This window comes from Balaenoptera musculus, chromosome 18 (genome assembly GCF_009873245.2).
Source record: "Balaenoptera musculus isolate JJ_BM4_2016_0621 chromosome 18, mBalMus1.pri.v3, whole genome shotgun sequence".
Classification (NCBI taxonomy): Eukaryota; Metazoa; Chordata; class Mammalia; order Artiodactyla; family Balaenopteridae; genus Balaenoptera; species Balaenoptera musculus.
Window position 1 is genome coordinate 5,661,611 of NC_045802.1, and position 19,308 is coordinate 5,680,918.

A 19,308-nucleotide genomic window follows, 5' to 3' on the forward strand; every position below is an offset into this window, starting at 1 on the left:
TTTGATTCCTGATTATGGCCAAGTATATGATTGATTTTTGAAATCTTCCATGGTTACATGAAAGTAACATGAAAGAACACATACTTTGGTAATAGGGTACAAAGTTCTATATTTGGCTAAAAACCAAGCCAGTTGATTATATTATTAATATATTAATATCCTTGATTTTTGGCCACTTATCTGTTAAATTCTTTTTTTTTTAATTAATTAACTTATTTTTGTTTATTTTTTGGCTGCGTTGGGTCTTCGTTGCTGCACGTGGGCTTTCTCTAGTTGTGGCGAGCGGGGGCTCCTCTTTGTTGTGGTGCACGGGCTTCTCACCGCAGTGGCTTCTCTTGTTGCAGAGCATAGGCTCTAGGCGCGCGGGCTTCAGTAGTTGTGGCTCGTGGGCTCTAGAGCACAGGCTCAGTAGTCGTGGCGCACAGGCTTATTTGCTCTGCGGCACATGGGATCTTCCAGGACCAGGGCTCAAACCCATGTCCCCTGCATTGGGAGGCAGATTCTTAACCACCGCGCCACCAGGGAGGCCCTATCTGTTAAATTCTGAAAGAGGTTTATTAAACTTTACCATTATAATTGTCTGTGTGCGTGTATGTGATTTTAACCAAGTTCTTGTATTGTTGGGTGCTTTTGGATTTTTGTATTCAATATTTATTTGGTGCCTAGAAGTTTAAGATTATTATTATTTTGTGGAGTTTACCTTCTTTTATCTTTACATAATATTCCTCTTTTTCACACTTAATGCTTTGGCCTTAATTTTTCTATACTTGATATTAATAGTCTCATTCTTGTTTTCTTTTTGCTTGCATTTAGGCAAACATCAAAAATCCTAAATAAACTGTTGTACCCAGATCCTTGCTATGTACTAGGTAATGTGAGGGGGTTAACAGTCTGTGCCAAAGACAAAGTTTCTTGCTTCCAGGAGCTTCATTTTAATTTTACTAATGGCATATCTCATTAAGATTCTTGCTTTAATACATATATTTTTCAGCACATCTCCTAATTTAAAGCTTTTCATCGAAGAGTATAAACTAAAAAGGTGAACTGAAACAGCTATCTAATCTTTGATATAGTAAAATCAATTATTAATATAGAACTATCAGCTTTAAAATTATAATAATGGACATATTAAGCATCGTAGAAATATTAAAGTGGTTTTCTAGAGTAGGGGTGCTTGCTTAACCAACAGAAATGGTGGCAGTGGGCTTAGCTAAGTTGAAGGAACTTCTGTAAGGCTGGTGGTAGCTGTATGGGATGATAACAATGGTATACTTGATTATTGGGGTTATTTCCAAGGTACAATTAATATTAAAATTGTATTTGATTTTAATGTATTGCACAGGAATGCAATAAGAATGTGTCTTTAAGTCTCTTCAAAGCTTGTAAAGAAAAGTAGCAAATTGCTTTTACTACCACAAAGACCCAAAAATCTATACGATGCATACAAGTATATATGTATGACAGTGATGAAAGACTATCTCTTCTAGTAGAGTGTCACGGATACACTAAAAATTCTTGCAACGTACCAGTTATGGCTTTTTTTTTTTTTTAAAGCCTTTACTGAATTTGTTACAATATTGCTTCTGCTTTATGTTTTGGTTTTTTGGCCGCGAGGCATGCGGGATCTTAGCTCCCCAACCAGGGATTGAATCCGCACCCCCAGTATTGGAGGGCGAAGCCTTAACCATTGGACCACCAGGGAAGTCCCCAAGGCTTTTGTTTTTAGTGCACCAAAAATTTGTCAAAACAAGATTAGCACTAGGCAGTTGCTAATAACATTGTATAGAATTATAGAGCAGAACTTGGAGCATAAGATGACATACAACTTTACAGATATATATAAAGGCAGTAAATTTCATTTCTGGGATTCAGAAATAGTTCTAACTTATCCATGTGTAGTTCCCACTCTAGATTGTCTTGAGGGAGAATTTTTTAAACTCGGGCTGCTATCACTAATACAATCACTGACTACTCACAAAATATGACATTACCCCCCCCCCACCAATTATTGGTACTTAATACAAATTAAAATTAGCTTCTAGCAAATCTGCTGCTGGGGGAGTGTCACTGGAGGTCACCCAGACAAAATATAATTCTCACAGTATATCCCAGAGCAAATATAATTGATGGATTATTTGTAGTGTTGAACGTAATCTTTATTAGCATGAAAATGACTTAGAATTGACCGAAGATTTACTATTAGTAAAGGGTGCTCAAGAATGAAGGGTTCTTTAGCCTTAATATATGAGTAGGCAGTTGCCTACAAAATGTGTTCTTAGGGGATATGAAATGTGTGAAAAATAAGACTCTTAGACAATTTTTAAAAAGCAAAGATGACTATATAACCAAATCAATACTTTCCTTTTAGAACATTTATTATAGTCATGTGGGAAGATTACACATTTACATTCTAATAATGCTGCCATTGTTTTTATGAAATTATTTTCAGCATCAGCTTTTGAACCACACAAGAACATTGGCTTTATTTATATTGACATCATTATCTTTAATCACAAATGACATGGCTTGGCTCAGTAATTTTTATTATTTCCCATTACTGGCTCTGATAACTTTGGGTCATTTCCACAAATCAAATCTTCCCTTAAAAATGAAGAATTGCTACTATGAGGATATTTTTAGAAATTTGATTAGAGTGCTTAAGTAAATCTCAAAACCACATTATAATGTAGAGTAAGCCTAGTTTTTGCCAAGATGACTACCTGGAAAGTAATACTCATTTAGATTATCAGGTGAAAGAGAGAAAAAAAATCTCATTGTTTCATCATACTTCCCACTTCTTCCATCTAAAACCAGGAAAACTGCTGAATTTGTGAACATTAGTGCTAGAGCACACAGAATCTTGGAAGTTACTCTCCCTCCCTCCCTATTAGTATGCAATTATGGGTTTCAAAATCCTGGACTTGCTTGCGGGATACTTGAACAGAGAATCTAAGGAAACGAAATATGGATTTGATGCATTTCAATGAAGGATGAGGAGGAAATATATTTAATCCTGAGGTGGGATGAAGATAACAGTAAGAACATCCAGAATGAGAGGATACAAACTCGAATGAGATGCTTGCAGTTCAGGAGAAAGATCACAGAACAGAGGAGTTCAAAGAACCTAAGCTGACTTACTTTGAGGCAAGTCATAGAACTTTATAGATCTTTTCAAATTCTCAGAATCCCAGTATTAACATAACATCCTCATTTTAACTGTTTCACAGGATTTTTGGGAGAAGTGAAAAACATGCCTGGTTGCTTTTGTAGGCTGTGAAACACTGTGGAATTGGAGGCATCATTATAGTACTTGCCAACATCATCATCATGTAAGTAAAGGGATGCATGAGAGAGTGCTAAAAGAAGTAATATTAAAGGTAATAAAAGTTGTCAGAAGTAGAATCCCTTCTATGCAGAAAGGTGGTTAAAATTACTTTGCAAATAAAAATTTTGTTTACTCAGTGGCAAAGAGATTATTTTCACCATGAGGTTCTCATTGTATCATTCAAGTCTCAGTACAGCCCCATAAAGTAGGGATTATTTCCATTTTAAAAATTAGGAAACTGAAGCTAAGCGAGGTTAAGAGATTTGCTAAAAGCCACGTGGGTATAAGGTAGTAAGAACCAGGTTGCAAATCAGTCATTTGAATTCCAAATCCAGTGTTCCTTTTTGTCTCATTAACATTACATTTTGTGTTTGCAACACAAGCTAAAATCTCAGAGGATATTCCATGCATTGTCTTGAATTATAATAAATGAATTACTTGAAATGTATTCCACAAGTATTTCTGCAAGTCCTACCATGCAGGCGGCACTGAATGGCAGAGGCAGGAGACAAAACAAGAGAAAGGGGTGACTGGAAGCCAAGAGAGAGAGGAGTGCTGCGAAAAGGGTTAACGCTGCTATATATTCTAGAGGAAATATAAAATAGCTGAAAAGTACATAATAAATCTGCTAATACCAGCGGTGGCTCTGGTAAAAAACAAAAATATTTTAACATAGCAAGGGCAAATGTCAGATTAATCTCGATTAAGAGATGAATGGATGATTCAAGCATTAAATTGCCTGTGAAGAGAAGTTAGAGCAAAAGAAGGAGCCCAATGGGAATTTAAAAAATAAAATTTTAATTACATAAGCAGGCATACATTCTTCTTGTAAAATCTGGAACATTACAGATAAAGCTAGTCCCCTTTGATCACTACTCCCAATCCCCATCCTGTTAGCAATTTAATGTTTATCTTTCCAGCTCTTTCTGTACACGTTTATACACATCCTTATAAGATATAATGATTTTTACATAAAAGGTGCTATATTCCACATATTTACCCGCATCATGCCTTTTTCATTCAACAATAGGTCTTGGGGAATAATGGTGCATATAGAACCATTTATGAACATGTAGGTCATTTCCAATTTCACTGCTATCAACGCCTCAAATGAGCATTGCATGTATGCCTCCTTGGGCACACCAGTGCTTCTCTAGGGGAGATACCAAGAGTGGCATTGTTGGGTCAGAGGGTATGGATATTCAAAAATTGTATAGATATTGCCAAATTGCCCTCCAATGTGGCTGTGTCGGTTAGCCCTCTTACCAGCAGTGTTTGTTTCTGAGACTTTTAAAAACAAGGACAAAAACATTACTGTTTCTGATTACAAGAGGTTCACAATATGAAAGAATAAATGCCTTAAAAAGTATTTCAATGTACATATTCGCATCCTAAGAAGAGGGTCAAGAGAGAGAAGACACTGGATGGAGAACGACTAGATCCCTGAGGAAATGCTAGGGCAGGGGCAGAGCATGCGTGAAAGGGTTAGTCCTGGATGGAAGAAGGGTCCGTTCTGATGAGTTTTGCCGGTGTCTCCTTTCTATGGCTGTACGCAACGGAAAGCAAGGTACAAGGGTTGCGATGGGGGACTGAAGAAGGTGGACGAATTTTAAAATATAGGGAAAATGAGAAAGCAGGTGACTAGGACAATGTTTCTCAAAGATAAATGGTTCTGAAAAAAGTGGTAAAAATTTTTCGTAAATTCTGCGTATTAAATCCTGCTTTTATATGGATCTTCTGAAAAGTTTTTTGAGGTGCAAGTTTCTTTGATTTATGGACACGATGCTGAGATTCAATCACTACATGAAATTCCCGGCTGTGAAAACAAAATAAAAAAACCCAAAGGGCTGGTTTTTCAACCAGCCCTGGGGAAGCTATGGGATAGTCGGATGACGGTTTCAGAAAGTTTCACCATTCTTTCCACCCTCTGTTCCTCTCTTTCCTCCAGAAGGAAGCTGATCCTAGTGATTTCAGCCCACGCATTAAACAGGAAACAATAGTGTATAGAATTTATATTTTCCTAAAGGGAACTTAGAAACTGCTGCTACATGTTATGTACAAAACTGATTTATGCCACATGAACAGAGAATCACAAGTTCGGTTTTGGTGCTTTTTGTTCCTCTTTGTATTCAGTTGTATAGTAGTTCCAAATTCAAAACGAGAAGAAAAGCTCGTTTTCTAAGCAATAAATGTTCTATTTTAAAAATGGCAGGTTGCCGGTCCAAAAAAAAAAAAAAAAAAAGAAATCCTGCTTTTCGATAATTACAACATATCAACATATTAAAGGCTCTGAAAAAGACTTCAAGTTGTTTGAGTTTCCCAAACTTTCTCAATAACAGAACTTTTTCCTTTGTGTAATATCAATTAACATGCTGTTAAACCAGTCTTCCATGAAATGTATTTTGAAAAACACCGGACTAGTGAAAATTTAAAGAAACGGCCGACAACAAATGTCCAGCTTGTCTTCACAAAATTAATTTATTGAAAACAAAATGAAACCAAAAATACAGAGAACAATTTAACAAACAACCATGTACTCACTCCTTAGAAGTAAAAGGTTACGATTAAATTACAATAAAGTTTATTTATTTATTTATTTATTTTTGGCTGCGTTGGGTCTTTGTTGCTGCGCGAGGGCTTTCTCTAGTTGCGGTGAGCGGGGGCTACTCATCGTTGTGGTTTGCGGGCTTCTCATTGTGGTGGCTTCTCTTGTTGCGGAGCACGGGCTCTCGGCGCGTGGGCTTCAGTAGTTGTGGCTCGCAGGCTCTAGAGCGCAGGCTCAGTAGTTGTGGCTCGCGGGTTCTAGAGCACAGGCTCAGTAGTTGTGGTGCACGGGCTTAGTTGCTCTGCAGCACGTGGGATCTTCCTGGACCAGGGCTCGAACCCGTGTCCCCAGCATTGCCAGGCGGACTCTTAACCACTGCACCACCAGGGAAGCCCCTGCAATAAAGTTTTAATGCTTTTCTATTACAGAAATAATATATGTTCATGATACAGATTTGGTAAGTAGAGGAAAGATAGGAAGAACCTACTCTGTCATCTTGTCATCTTAGCAAAACCACTGTTAATGTTTGAGACAGTTACTTTAACCTTTATTTCTATTAGGCTTTTTATTGTTTACATCATTACAATAAAACAGCACATACAATTTTATATCATGTTAAATACTTACACTGCATCATAAGCACTGTTGCACAGTTCATGGCTTTTTATTGGCTGCATAATATTCTCTGTGGATAGTGCACTGTTTAACCATTCCCTTTGGTTTTAGAATTTAGGTTGTTTGCAACTTTTCTTTTTTGGCTTTCATAAGTCATACTGTAACAAGTACATTGTAGCATAAAACTTGTTATTTATAGTTACCTTCTAGGATTTATTTGCCAAGTAGAACAAGAAGAATAGTTCAAAGGTGATGTACATTCTAAAGGCTTCTGAAAAAACACTGCTAACTTGCTTTGAGGATGCAGGGTGGGGGGAGGTGGCTGAGGTGGTATTATCAGTGCTGTATTAAAGAGCCTGTTTGCTCTGTTTTCCCCAATTTATTTTAGGTTTCATTTTGTCAGCACTGCTCTGTTTTTTCCGCTGATAGAGATTTACAAATCCTAATCTGTCCCTTACCACATTATCTATCTCCACTGGTTTTGCAACAACACATTGCAGATCTGCTAAATATGCTATATATTTCTTCATCTAGGCAGCAGAAAACATTTTTTTCATTAAAAATAGGTTAAGGACAGAGTTCAAAGGAGGACAGTAAAGACCATGCCGACATGCGTCAACTTATTAATACTCTTTGGATATTGTTCAAGGAGCTCCAAAGCCAGCTCTATCAACATTTTGATTGACTAATCAAAGAGCACTGAAGTCATCTAACTATAGTAGGATCTTAGCCTACTTTTCTCCATCTTGTTCACAGGGATTTAATAGAAAACTTTGTCAAATGTGGTACTGAAGGATGATTTACTTTATCTTTGGCATTTCTCTCATGATTCTGGTAACTCTTGAGGACAAAGGCTGTATCTTACACATTTCTTATAGCAGAGCCTAGCACAGAACTTGCTTGGTACATAATACACAGTAGATCTTCAATAACGGTTTGCTGGAATGATATGCTTAATTTGGCGTGAACTTAATGAATCTGTTGTCTCACCACAGACACTACTTTCCTTTCCAAGTCATCCAGAGACACATATGCTTATTTTAGAAATGGTAAAATGCGTAATGGAAAGAGCACATGTTTTGTGATTTGTAGGCCTGAGTTCAAGTCCTGGCTTTGCAAGGATAAGCTGGTAACTCTGTGTAACTCTAGGCCTTAAGTTTGTTCATCTATAAAATGGTGATAACCCATCTTCTTTACTTTCCTCAAAGGGTTCTTATGAGAATCAAAAGGGACATCTGATCATGTTATTAGTTGACTTTTTAAAACCCTGTGATAACTTTCTATTGCCCTCAAGAAAAAGTTTAATCCTTTAACATGCCTTTCAAGGATTTTGTGATATGGTCCTCCACTCTCACCATTCTAACAATCTAAGCTCTTTTTCACCTCAAGGCCTTTTGCACAAGCTGTCTGCTTTGCCTGGAAGGCTCTTTCCTGCACTCTTACACGCTGACTACTAATAGCAGCAATACTACTAATAGTGATAGCTACAACCTACTGAATCCTTACTAAGCGTGGGATGCTTTATATGCGTTATTAGTTTCTACTTTACCAAGTAGGTAGTATTATTACCTGGCTTACAGATAAGGCACAGAGAAGTGAAGCAACTTACCCATAGTAACACAGCTCTTAAGTGTTGCCACTGGGTTACAAACTCAGATCTGTCTGAATTCAAAGCAGATGTTCTCAAGTCCTGCTATTAAGCTATCAGCTTCCTCCAGGAAGCCAACATCTTTAATATCCTCTAATAGCTAGTGTGACAAGGTTAACACCTAAGACACTCATTTGTGATCGCCTGTGTACCATGTGTCTCCCCAGGGAGAGAATAAACAAGCCATCTGAACTCAGACAAGACTGCATTTTGTTTACTTTTGCTTCCCCAGCTCCGAGCTCAGTACCTGGTACACGTGATGGGCATTAATAAACATCTGTTGAATAAATATACATGTGAAAATATTTTTAAACAGACACAATACAATGTTATTACTACTTCGAATTTAGCTAAGGAACGTCACCAGGCTTACCCGTTTGCGGTCTATGGAATCCACTTTCCCCCCTTCTGCAGTGTGGTACACTTGCTTCTATCCGTTCTTCTGTGACCTCTTCTGTTTGCCACAATTCCTCAAATTCTGCCAACAAACACCCCCCCTTCCAACTGCCTTCTGAGAAAACCTTTCGCAGAGGAGAAAAACTAAAACGTTAAAGTTATTTTCCCTTCATAGCAACTCCTTAAAATTCCTGAAAACTTTTTTTTTTTTTAAATAAATACAGCGGAGCATAACATCAGCGATCGGTGACGGAAAAAAACTACCTTTTAAAAATGAATTTCGAGTCAAGACTAGGCCGATTGGAGAAAAGAAACCCAGCGCGGTTTTAAGGGAAACCTTCTGGTGCTGCCTAGGCAGCGGTGTCCCCAGGTGGCATCTCATTGTTCATAATATTTTACTGAAGACTTTCAGTAATATAAATAGAGAAAACAGGTGCTACACTCAGCTGGGGGTTTGCCTAAATCAACCTCCTCAGGTTCGATTTTTGGAATAAAAGGCCCAGGAGTTTTTAGGCAATCAGTCCTGTAGTTCTCATCACCCTCAGCGGGAAGGAAAAAGAGGAGGGAGGGGAAAAAGCGAGGGTGCGGAAGCGTGGCGAACAGACGGAGCTACTCTCCCAGCAGAGCAAGGGCTTGGGCTCCGGCCCCCGGTGCGGCCCCTCAAAATGACAATCACATTCTGTAAATTTCGTCGTTTCAATTAAAAAATGACGCCTGGTTTTATAAGTAAGAGGATATACGAAAAATGGAAGGCATTCGCCTCGTGAGAACTTCACCAACCGGCTCGGCGTCGGGGAGCGCCGCCGCGGTCCGCCCGTCCAACCGCCGCCGGCTCGCGGATGCCCAGGGGGCCCGACGCCAGGCCAGCCTTGCCCTCGCGCTCCCGCTACCCACAAGCCCCTGCGCCTCGACGCGCAGGCGCACTGGCGACGGCCGTCTCAGGAAGAGGAAAATGGAATAAACAACTCGGAGGAACCAGAGCGCGAGAGAGCCAGTGGAGGCAGAATTTAAAAATAAACCGGCCCCTCCGCCCTCCCCGCCCGTTCGCCGCCGCCGCTCCCCCTCCCCGAGCCCGCGCCCTCGAAGTCCCCGTCCGGGCCTGCGCGCCCACCCCGTCGTCCCGCGCGGCCCCTTTAAGAAAAGAGAACGAGAGAGTGAGTGAGAGAGAATCCCAACTCTCCCCCTCCCCTCTCCTCCTTCCTACCCCCTCCTCCCTCCCCTCCCCCCCTCCCCGGGCGGCTCCGGCTCCCGCAGCGGGACAGACCCACCCGCCCAGGCTTTTCTCCGGCACCGGCAGCGTCTTCTTTCCCTCCCCGGTCTATGGTGGCGGCGGCTCCTCGGGCGGCAGCGGAAGACGAGGCTGCAGCGTTGCCATGAACAGTGGCGGCGGCCTCCCGCCCCCCTCGGCCGCCGCCTCCTCTTCCTCCTCCTCGCTGGCGGCGGCAGTGGCGGTGGTGGCCCCGCCTGGGGTCGGGGGTGTCCCCGGCGGGGCGGCGGCGGGAGTGAAGCTGAAGTACTGCCGCTACTACGCCAAGGATAAGACTTGCTTCTACGGGGAGGAGTGTCAGTTCCTGCATGAGGACCCGGCCGCCGGAGCTGCCCCGGGCCTCGGCCTCCATAGCAACAGCGTCCCCCTGGCTCTGGCGGGCGCGCCCGTGGCCGGCTTTCCGCCCGGAGCGGTCCCGGGCGGGGGAGCCGGGCCGCCCCCGGGGCCCAAAAAGCCGGACCTTGGGGGCCCGGGGGCAGGAGCCGCGGCCGGTGGAGGAGGCGGCAGCGGGGTCCTCGACGGACCGCGGCTGGCAAGTGAGTGTGGTCCGGGCTAGGAGGGCGGCCTCGGCCTCGGGACGGCGGCGGAGGGAAAGCCCGGGGCCGGACGAGGCCCTGCGACCGAGCCCGGCCCGCGGGTTCCCCCCTTCGCCTCCCTCGGCGCTCTGAGAGGCCTAGGCCAGGCCCGAGCCCTCCTTCCGTCTTCCTGCTTCCCCTCCCCACAGCCTTCGGCGAGCCCGGGAGCGAGGGGAGGCTGGCTTCCTGGGAACGTGGGTGGTGGACTGGGGTGGTGGAGTGGGGGCGGGGAGGAAGGGGGATGGGCTGTGGCGTGCGGTGTGCGGGAAAGGGGGGTGTCGTTTCCGGGGGGTGTGGAAAGGGGCTGGGTTTGCAGGCACACGTGTTCTGCGTGCCCGTGTGGAGTGGAGTCGGCCGAGGGTTGAGGTCGCCGGGTGGGTGTGTGTGGGTCCGGGGCGGGAGGGGAGGGCGGGCTCTGAGGCTTCGTGCAGTGGGTTGAACGAGCCGAAAAAGTTTGTGCAAGGTTTCTGGGAGAAAGGTCTTCCAGGCAGGAAATGCTTTCTAAGGATGAAGAGCGAACGGACAGCCGCGTTTATCGTGTGCAGAGGTTGAGTCGGGAGTTGCGAGTAGGGATTTCACAGGACTTGCATTTCAGCATGGTTTTCCTGAAAGCTGGCAGAAGTTTGCAGGGTGTCAGTAGGGATCTCGTCTTCTACTGCTTTGTACCAAGCGAACCCTTAGCGTGGAGCCTTCAAAGCGTGTCATGTGCAGCGCACTTTTGTGTGCGACTGAGCACTTGAATGCGGATATCTTAGGACTGTTTGCATTGTTTTTACTTTCTGTCATTATGTGTTGCCTTGCAACTTTTGAGTGGTTAGTGAGTGGAGTTTGAAGTTCTAGTAAGTGTGAGTGTAATCTGTTTTACAGAATGTTGCCCTTAAGGGAAAAGTAGAGGTGTCAGATTTTCCTTTTTTGTTTTTGAGTTTGTTGAGCATTTCTAAACCAAATGGGAAAGTCCTACTTTCTTAGGAATTCTAAACTGATTTTAGATCTGAAAATCATTTGATAGGCAACTTAACTTGAATGTCAGAACATTGTTGTCTTTTTTTTTTTTAAACTGTAAACGGACTTATGTACTTGGCTTGATACTTTAGCACTTACTTGCTCTATGAGGACTATAAGTGTCTTCCCAGAGATTGTGTGTGTGTGTGTGTGTGTGTGTATGTGTTAAAGATTGTTTCTTTTGCTGCGATAGGCTTTAGTGCAGATATATTTGGTGAGGGTGATATGCTAAGAAGATTAATTTGTAACTTAAAATGTCTTGTCAAAATGGTTACTTGATTGGTGGAATTTTATCACTTTGGAGCAGCAGCTTTGCATTTTCAAGGTAAACTTGCTGTATGTCTTGAGTTACGGCTCAAATTAATTCGAGTTATGTTTGATTAGTAAGCAATGAAACTGAGCAGTATTTGTTACCTACAGGAAGAGACACTTTCAAAAATGCAGGTATTTGATTTAATATGTGATATTTCTAGGATTTTCCGATACACAGAGGTAGTAGATTTGGGACAGGAAAGTTAGGACAGGCTGTAAACAGGTGGAAACAGGAAGGTGGAGGAGAAACACTAGCGGTGACTCAAAGGTGGGGATCATTTCGTATCTCAGGAACAGAAAATAATTGGGATGTAGGGTCTTGAGAGGACAGACAGTGCTAAGCAGGCATTTTAAAATTAACGTTTATAGTCATTTAAGTTATTTGATTAAGTAGCTGCATTATGTAGTTGGATTCTGTAGGGCTTGCTTTAACTTAACTGGGTGAAGCCTAAGGCTCCTCTTTTCTGCTGTAGGCTTCTTGGTAACTCTCAGTGGTACAGGTTGTGACTCCTTTTGGATGAGATAAAATTGCCTCTTATCAATGAGTGGCAAGTCAAGTTGTTCAGGAATCAGGGAAGAGGATTGTGTCGGTGATTTACTGGCTGCTTTGAATTTTTACACTTTATTGTTTAATTTTTAGTCTACTTTCTACATTTTACTGTGTTCTTATACTGTATCTTTTGAGACACTTGTTAATTAAGTGTATGAGGCAGTTAAAATAGACAACACACTCTAAGAGGTGTTGCTATAAGGAGAAATTTAAATTTTGTTAGTTGCTGACCTGATCATGTAGAGTCACTGACACAATTTTATTTTGCTTTTATTGTTTTCTTTGCTGTTCTTTAAATGTAAGAATGTAGAGTATTTCTTTAGCTGAGAGGTCAAACAGATCTGCTCTGATAAGCTGGGTCTGCCTGCAGAAATACTTTGGGCTCCTTGGGTATCTTCTGTGTGTGTGTGTGTTTTAAAAGTTTTTTTTTTTATTGAAGTATACATACCTAGGGAAGAGTATACAAATCATAAGTTTTGGAATTTTCACAAGATGAACACATAGCGTATAACAGTACTTAGATCAAGAAATAGAACATAATCAGCACCTTCCAGAAGTTTGGCTCTTCTTGCCCTTTGCCAGTCACTACCCTTTCCCAGAGGTAACTACTGATTTCAGGCACTACCTTATAACATTGTAGATTCATTTTTCATGCTTTTTTGAGCTTTATAGGAATGGCATCAGGTAGTATGTACTCTTTTTGTGGGCTTCTTTCTTTCAGCATATTTGTAAGATCCTTTCGTTATATAGGAACAGCCTCTTAGTCTCATTCTTGTGTAGTGTTACATTGTATGAATATACCACATTTTATTTTCTCATTTTACTGTTAGTGGGCAATGGAATGTTGCCAATTTTTGTCTATTAAGAAGAGCACTGTTTTGAACACCCTTGAACATGTTTTTTGGTTCAAGTTTACCAATTTATGTTGAATTACGTGGGAGTGGAATTGCAGGCTTGTAATAGGGCATGCAGATGTTCAGCTTTAAGTACATGACTTCAGTTTTCTGAAGTGATTGTACCACATTTACATTCCCTCTAGAAGAGTAGGAGAGTTCCAGTTGCTTCACATTCTCCCCAACACTTGGTGTTCCATCTTATAATTTTAGGCATTTTGGTGGCAAATCTTTTAATTTGCATAAGTGTGGATTGTAATTGAATTAGTTGACAACATTTAAAAAATCAGAAGGTTTAACATTGAAATACAGATTTCTGGCTTCCTTTGAAGGACGGCTCTTTTGTATGTTGGAGTTAGGTCTGTGGTGGGGCCAGACTCTCCATTTTGCCTTATTACTGACTGGGTGACTTTTCTATGCCTGGCTCCTCCTGGCATTTGAGTTTTTGACCCTTGCTTTAGCACTTCACATTTGCAGAATTGTTTTGTTAGTGTTTCACATTCTGTTAAAACTTTAGAGGTACATGCAAGAAGAAAATTTTATCCTTATTTTGCAAGCATTGGAAAACTGAAGCAGAAAGGCTTTTTCTTCTCTGTATACTTAGTTGCAGTGGTGTTTCAATCTTGTAAAGGAAGTATACTTTCTTTTGCTTGCTTTTTATCTATACAGAGTAGTACATTTTCTCACTTCCAGCTCTTCTGTGGATGTGGCAGTGTGGTAGTAAACATGTTCTGGCATTCAGGATTGTTTGGGAAATAACAGTTTATTTTTTTAAAAAAGCATTTACTTTAAGTTTTTGACATTTCTTATTACTTTTGGACTTGGGATCTTTGAAGGCTTAAATGTGGTTTGATTTGGGTTCAACTGAATTATTGATTCTTGACATTTTAAAGATGTAATTCTAATATTTTCAACCAGCTAGACTTTTCATCTTCAAGGTGCTCAGTTTTTAGCAGCTAAACTGTTAATACCAATATTTGTATTTCATGCACATTACTTAATTTGAAACCCAATAGATTTGTTTATTTTACCACAGTAGACTTATTTTCAGTTCTACTAATTTAGTTAGTAATGAAGGCTTTGGCATAAGGCGCATCTAAGATGGGCCTGGCTCTCTTATCTACTAGCATTGTGATCTTGGGCAAATTTTTAACTTTTAAGCCTCAGTTTTTCTCATTTAAAAAAATGGAGGTAATAATAATACCTACTACTTCAGAGTTGTGATAGGGTCGCACGTGCCACTGTCAGTGCATTGCTTGGCACATAGTGAGGTTTCAGGCTTAGTTGCTGCTGTTATTGAATATTACTAGTAGTAAGTCTACAATTAGCTTGTACATTTCCTTACCTCCCAATTTTTGAGAGTATATTTTCAAGACCAGTAAAATAGCTACAGATTATTGAACTGCGGTTGTCTGTCCAAATGAAAGAAAGTAGGGGATGACTTGAAGTTCATATACAAACTTTGGAATGTATGATAACGTGTATGGCAAAACTGTTTTTGTTTAAGCCAGGATTATACTTTTCATCCCACAAACCCGAATCAGCTAACAGAAAAGTGAGTACTGGGAATTTGCCATTAGGATAACTGGTATAGATTTAAACATTTTTATTTGACAATACACAAAGTAGACAACAAAGACTACCATTCAGTTCACTCCTTTAATATTGTGCTTGCAGAGTGGCAAGTTTTGATCTGGGTGATAGGAATACAACATTGAATGAAACAAAAGTCTGCCCTAACGGAGGCTACACTCTAGTGGGGAGTACAGACACGTGTATAAGATAAAGTCAGATCTTGAGAAGTTTTATGAGGAGGTCATAGAGCTTTATGAGGAGTACTCAAAGAGGGTTGTCCTAAAGTAAGTCTAGGTAAGAGTCAGTTAACAAGTAAAAGACTGCTTTGCATGGAAGTGCATTTGAAATGACTGTAAAGAAGATACATGATTGCCAAAACAAAACAATATCTTCCTATTTTTGCCCTTTTATAGGATTTTTCTGTTTTTAAATTAACTTTCTATTTTGAGATAATTGTAGAGTCACATGCAGTTGTAAGAAATAATACCGAAAGAGCTTTTTGTCTCATCAATGTTTCCCCCAGTAGTAATACCTTTCATAGCTGTAGTACAGTGTCACAACCACATTGATTGATACAATCCACTTACCTTATTCAGATTTTCTGAGTCTTGTTTGTACTTGTGTGTGCACACGTGTGTATATTTAGTTCTGTGGAGTGTTATCGTGTGTATGTTTTGTGCCTGCCAACACAGTCAAGACATAGAACAGCTCTGTCACCCTCCAGTGGCCCTTTTGTAACTCTCCCTACCAATTCCTGGCAACCACTAATTTGCTCTCCATTTCTGTAATTTTGTCATTTCAAGAATGTTCTATAGGGCAGGGTGGGGGTGGGATGAACTGGGAGATTGGGATTGACATGTATACACTGATGTGTATAAAATGGATGACTAATAAGGACGTGCTGTATAAAAAGTAAATAAAATTAAAAAAAAAAAAAAAAGAATGCTCTATAGGGAATTCCCTGGTGGTCCGGTGGTTAGGACTCCGTGCTTCACTGCCATGGCCCAGGTTCAATCCCTGGTCCCGGAACTAAGATCCCTCAAGCCGTGGCATGGCCGAAAAAAAAGAAAAGAATGTTCTATAAATGGAATTATATAGCATGTGATCTTCTGGGATTAGGCTTTTTTTTTTTTTTTTGAATCAGAATAATTCCCTCAAGATTCAGCCAAGTTGTGTATATCAAGAGTTTTTCTTGCTGAATTTTTCTTTTTTCTTTTTAACTTGGAAAATTTATATCTATCTTTATTTTGGAGCAGCTTTTTTTTTTTTTTTTTAAATAAATTTATTTACTTATTTATTTATTTATTTATTTATTTTTGGCTGCGTTGGGTCTTCGTTGCTGCACGCGGGCTTTCTCTAGTTGCAGTGAGCGGGGGCTACTCTTCATTGCCGTGCACGGGCTCCTCACTACCGTGGCTTCTCGTTGCAGAGCACAGGCTCTAGGTGCACGGGCCTCAGTAGTTGTGGCACACGGGCTCAGTAGTTGTGGCTCACGGGCTTAGTTGCTCTGCGGCATGTGGGATCTTCCCGGACCAGGGCTCGAACCCGTGTGCCCTGCATTGGCAGGCGGATTCTTAACCACTGCGCCACCAGGGAAGCCCTGGAGTAGCTTTTTTTTTGTCTGTTTGCTTTTCTATAGGCATATGTGCTTTTTTAAAAAATTTTTTTATTTATTATTTATTTATTATGTTTATTTTTGGCTGTGTTGGGTCTTCGTTTCTGTGTGAGGGCTTTCTCCAGTTGCGGCGAGCGGGGGCCACCCCCCATCGCGGTGCGCGGGCCTCTCACCATCGCGGCCCCTCCTGTTGCGGAGCAGAGGCTCCAGACACTCAGGCTCAGTAGCTGTGGCTCACGGGCCCAGTTGCTCCGCGGCATGTGGGATCCCCCCAGACCAGGGCCCGAACCCGTGTCCCCTGCACCGGCAGGCAGACCCTCAACCACTGCGCCACCAGGGAAGCCCCGGCATATGTGCTTTTGTGTACAAAGGTATGAACATTTACAGCACCTAGAAATATTTTTAAAATCTATTTTAAGGTTGAATTTAATTTATTTAATTTAGTTTTTAAGTTAATAGAAGCCATAAACTTTTTTGTAAAAATTTTCACTGGAACAGCAGTGTATAAAGTCAAAGTAAGCCAATCTCATCTTATTGCCCAGGGTTAATCATCATGAATAGTCTTGTGTATGTGACCTTGATTACTGCTAAGGGGCCTGTCTCCAAGTACACTCACATTGGGGGTTAGGGTTTCAATATGTGAATTTTGGGGGGGAAACAGGTCAGGTCCGTAGCATGGGCATGCATACACACACTCAAGTGTTAGAGCAGTATTTCTTACATTTGTTTTTCCATATTAACTTTATATTCTGTTTATAAAGTAGTTTATGAGCTGTAACTATACAAAGGAATGTGATAAAATATTTGTTTTATGTACTATTATCATATAATTGTTAACAAATCAATACGTAAAGTATTTGTGTCTCCTTTCAGTATATAGGAATTATTTCTGGACTGGGGGTCCTGAGATTTTGATTTTAATACTCTCTTACAAAGTAACTTTGATCTTAGGCTAGCAGCTTAGTCCATGTGGAAATATATTTCCTTATCTGTAAATAGGAGAAAGGGGTATGGAGTACATGATGTCTAATATTTCTTCAGCTCTAAAATGTTTCTGTGTTTTTCTAAATGTTTATGTTCTAGAAAATGAATTATTTTATGTTCAATCTTTAGAATTCATCCTCTTCCCTTCCCAACAACTTTTAAAAATCACTGACCTCTCAGCAGCTTAACTTCAGTTTAGGGAAGGACATGCTCATTTATCTTGGCTGAGTTAATTGGCATGTGGATAATAGTCCTCTTCTGATAAAACCTCTTCCTTTTTTGATGTCTTTTTTGGTATCTTGCTTTTTCTTTAAAAAACGAAAGATGGGGCTTCCCTGGTGGCGCAGTGGTTGAGAGTCCGCCTGCCAATGCAGGGGACACGGGTTCGAGCCCTGGTCCGGGAGGATCCCACATGCCGCGGAGCAACTAAGCCCGTGTGCCACAACTACTGAGCCTGCGCTCTGGAGCCCACGAGCCACAACTGCTGAGGCCCGCGTGCCTAGAGCCCGAGCTCCTCAGCAGGAGAGGCCACCGCAACGAGAGGCCCGTGCACCACAACGAAGAGTGGCTCCCGCTCGATGCAACTAGAGAAAGCCACGCTCAGCAACAAAGACCCAATACAGCCAAAGATAAATAATAAATAAATAAATTAAAAAAAAAAAAACAAAAAACAAACAAAAAAAAACCGAAAGATGTTGTACCTATTTTTTTAATTATATTTTTACTCTTAAAAGTTCCAGCTTTAGAAAACTAGGAACAGTATCTTGCTTTTGGAATTAAAAACGTACTGCATGCACAGGTTAAAAATTTAAATAGCACAAAAGGGTACACAGTGGAAAATAGTCTCCCTTCTTCCTTAATTCCCTGATCCCTCTCCAAAAGACAGTCACTCTTTCCAATTTATTATGTATCTATTCAGAAATATTCTTTGTCTGTACTATGACTCATGTTTATATTTCCCTATCTGTAGCACATACCGACACACATATACACGTGTGCACACACGGAAGCCTAATGCACTTTGAATTTTTTCAGCAAACTGCATATCTTCTAGTTTCTTCCACATCCACACATAAAAATACACCTTACTCTTTTTAGTGGCTGTTTAGATTGTTTACGGTCTTTTACTATTACAAATGATGGCCCTAAGCTGTTATATCTTAATGTATTATGTATACTTATACATAAATTAACACAAAATATAATGTACACATATGTTAAGGAGCATACAGAGTCTTCAGTAATCTGGTTTAAACTTGTTACATTAAAAAAAAAAACTATGTAGGCAAGTACAGTATGATCTCACTTACATATGGAATCTTAAAAAAACCCCGAACTTGGGGCTTCCCTGGTGGTGCAGTGGTTAAGAATCCGCCTGCCAATGCAGGGGACACGGGTTCAAGCCCTGGGCCAGGAAGATCCCACATGCCGCGGAGCAACTAAGCCCGTGTGCCACAACTACTGAGCCTGCGCTCTAGAGCCTGCGAGCCACAACTACTGAGCCCACGTGCCACAACTACTGAAGCCCGCGCGCCTAGAGCCCGTGCTCCGCAACAAGAGAAGCCACTGCAATGAGAAGCCCGCGCACCGCAACGAGGAGCAGCCCCCGCTCGCCACAACTAGAGAAAGCCCGTGCACAGCAACAAAGACCCAACGCAGCCAAAAATAAATAAATAAATAAAAACAAAAACAAAACCAAAAACCCCAAACTCATAGATACAGTGGAGAACAGATTGGTGGTTGCCAGATGCAGGGGTCCAGGGGGGTAAGTGAAGATAGTCAAGAGGTACAAACTTCCAGGCCTTTTATTCTCATAAAACATTGGGAAGTAGGTGTTGTCATTTCTATTTTACAGAGGAGGAAAAAAAAAGACTTCGGTTAAATATGCTGTCAAAGATCAGTAGTTGGCAACTGGCTGAAACAGACCTTATGGGCAGTTGTATTTGCTAAAAGTTTGTGCTCATTGCACATTGCAGTACAGAAGAGGATGGTGCGAGTGTCTGCTG

The 19,308-nt window shown here is 41.2% G+C and overlaps 1 protein-coding gene across 11 annotated transcripts in view; it reads left to right on the forward strand.

Annotated features, from left to right (window-relative positions):
* The first annotated feature begins 9,558 nt into the window (after nt 1-9,558).
* PAN3 (poly(A) specific ribonuclease subunit PAN3) overlaps nt 9,559-19,308 on the forward strand; it is a 118,875-nt gene continuing 109,125 nt past the window's right edge. For 5 of the 11 annotated variants that reach the window (XR_005017264.1, XM_036831897.1, XM_036831894.1 and 2 more), the window contains exon 1: nt 9,706-10,332. Coding sequence is in view for 9 of the 11 variants with exons in the window: in XM_036831897.1 (XP_036687792.1) it covers nt 9,903-10,332 (430 nt within the window). In the remaining 2 variants the exon portion in view is untranslated. Of the gene's footprint in view, nt 9,684-9,705; nt 10,333-19,308 lie in introns of those variants that run through there. The other 6 variants (XM_036831889.1, XM_036831892.1, XM_036831893.1 and 3 more) reach the window with 4 other exon arrangements.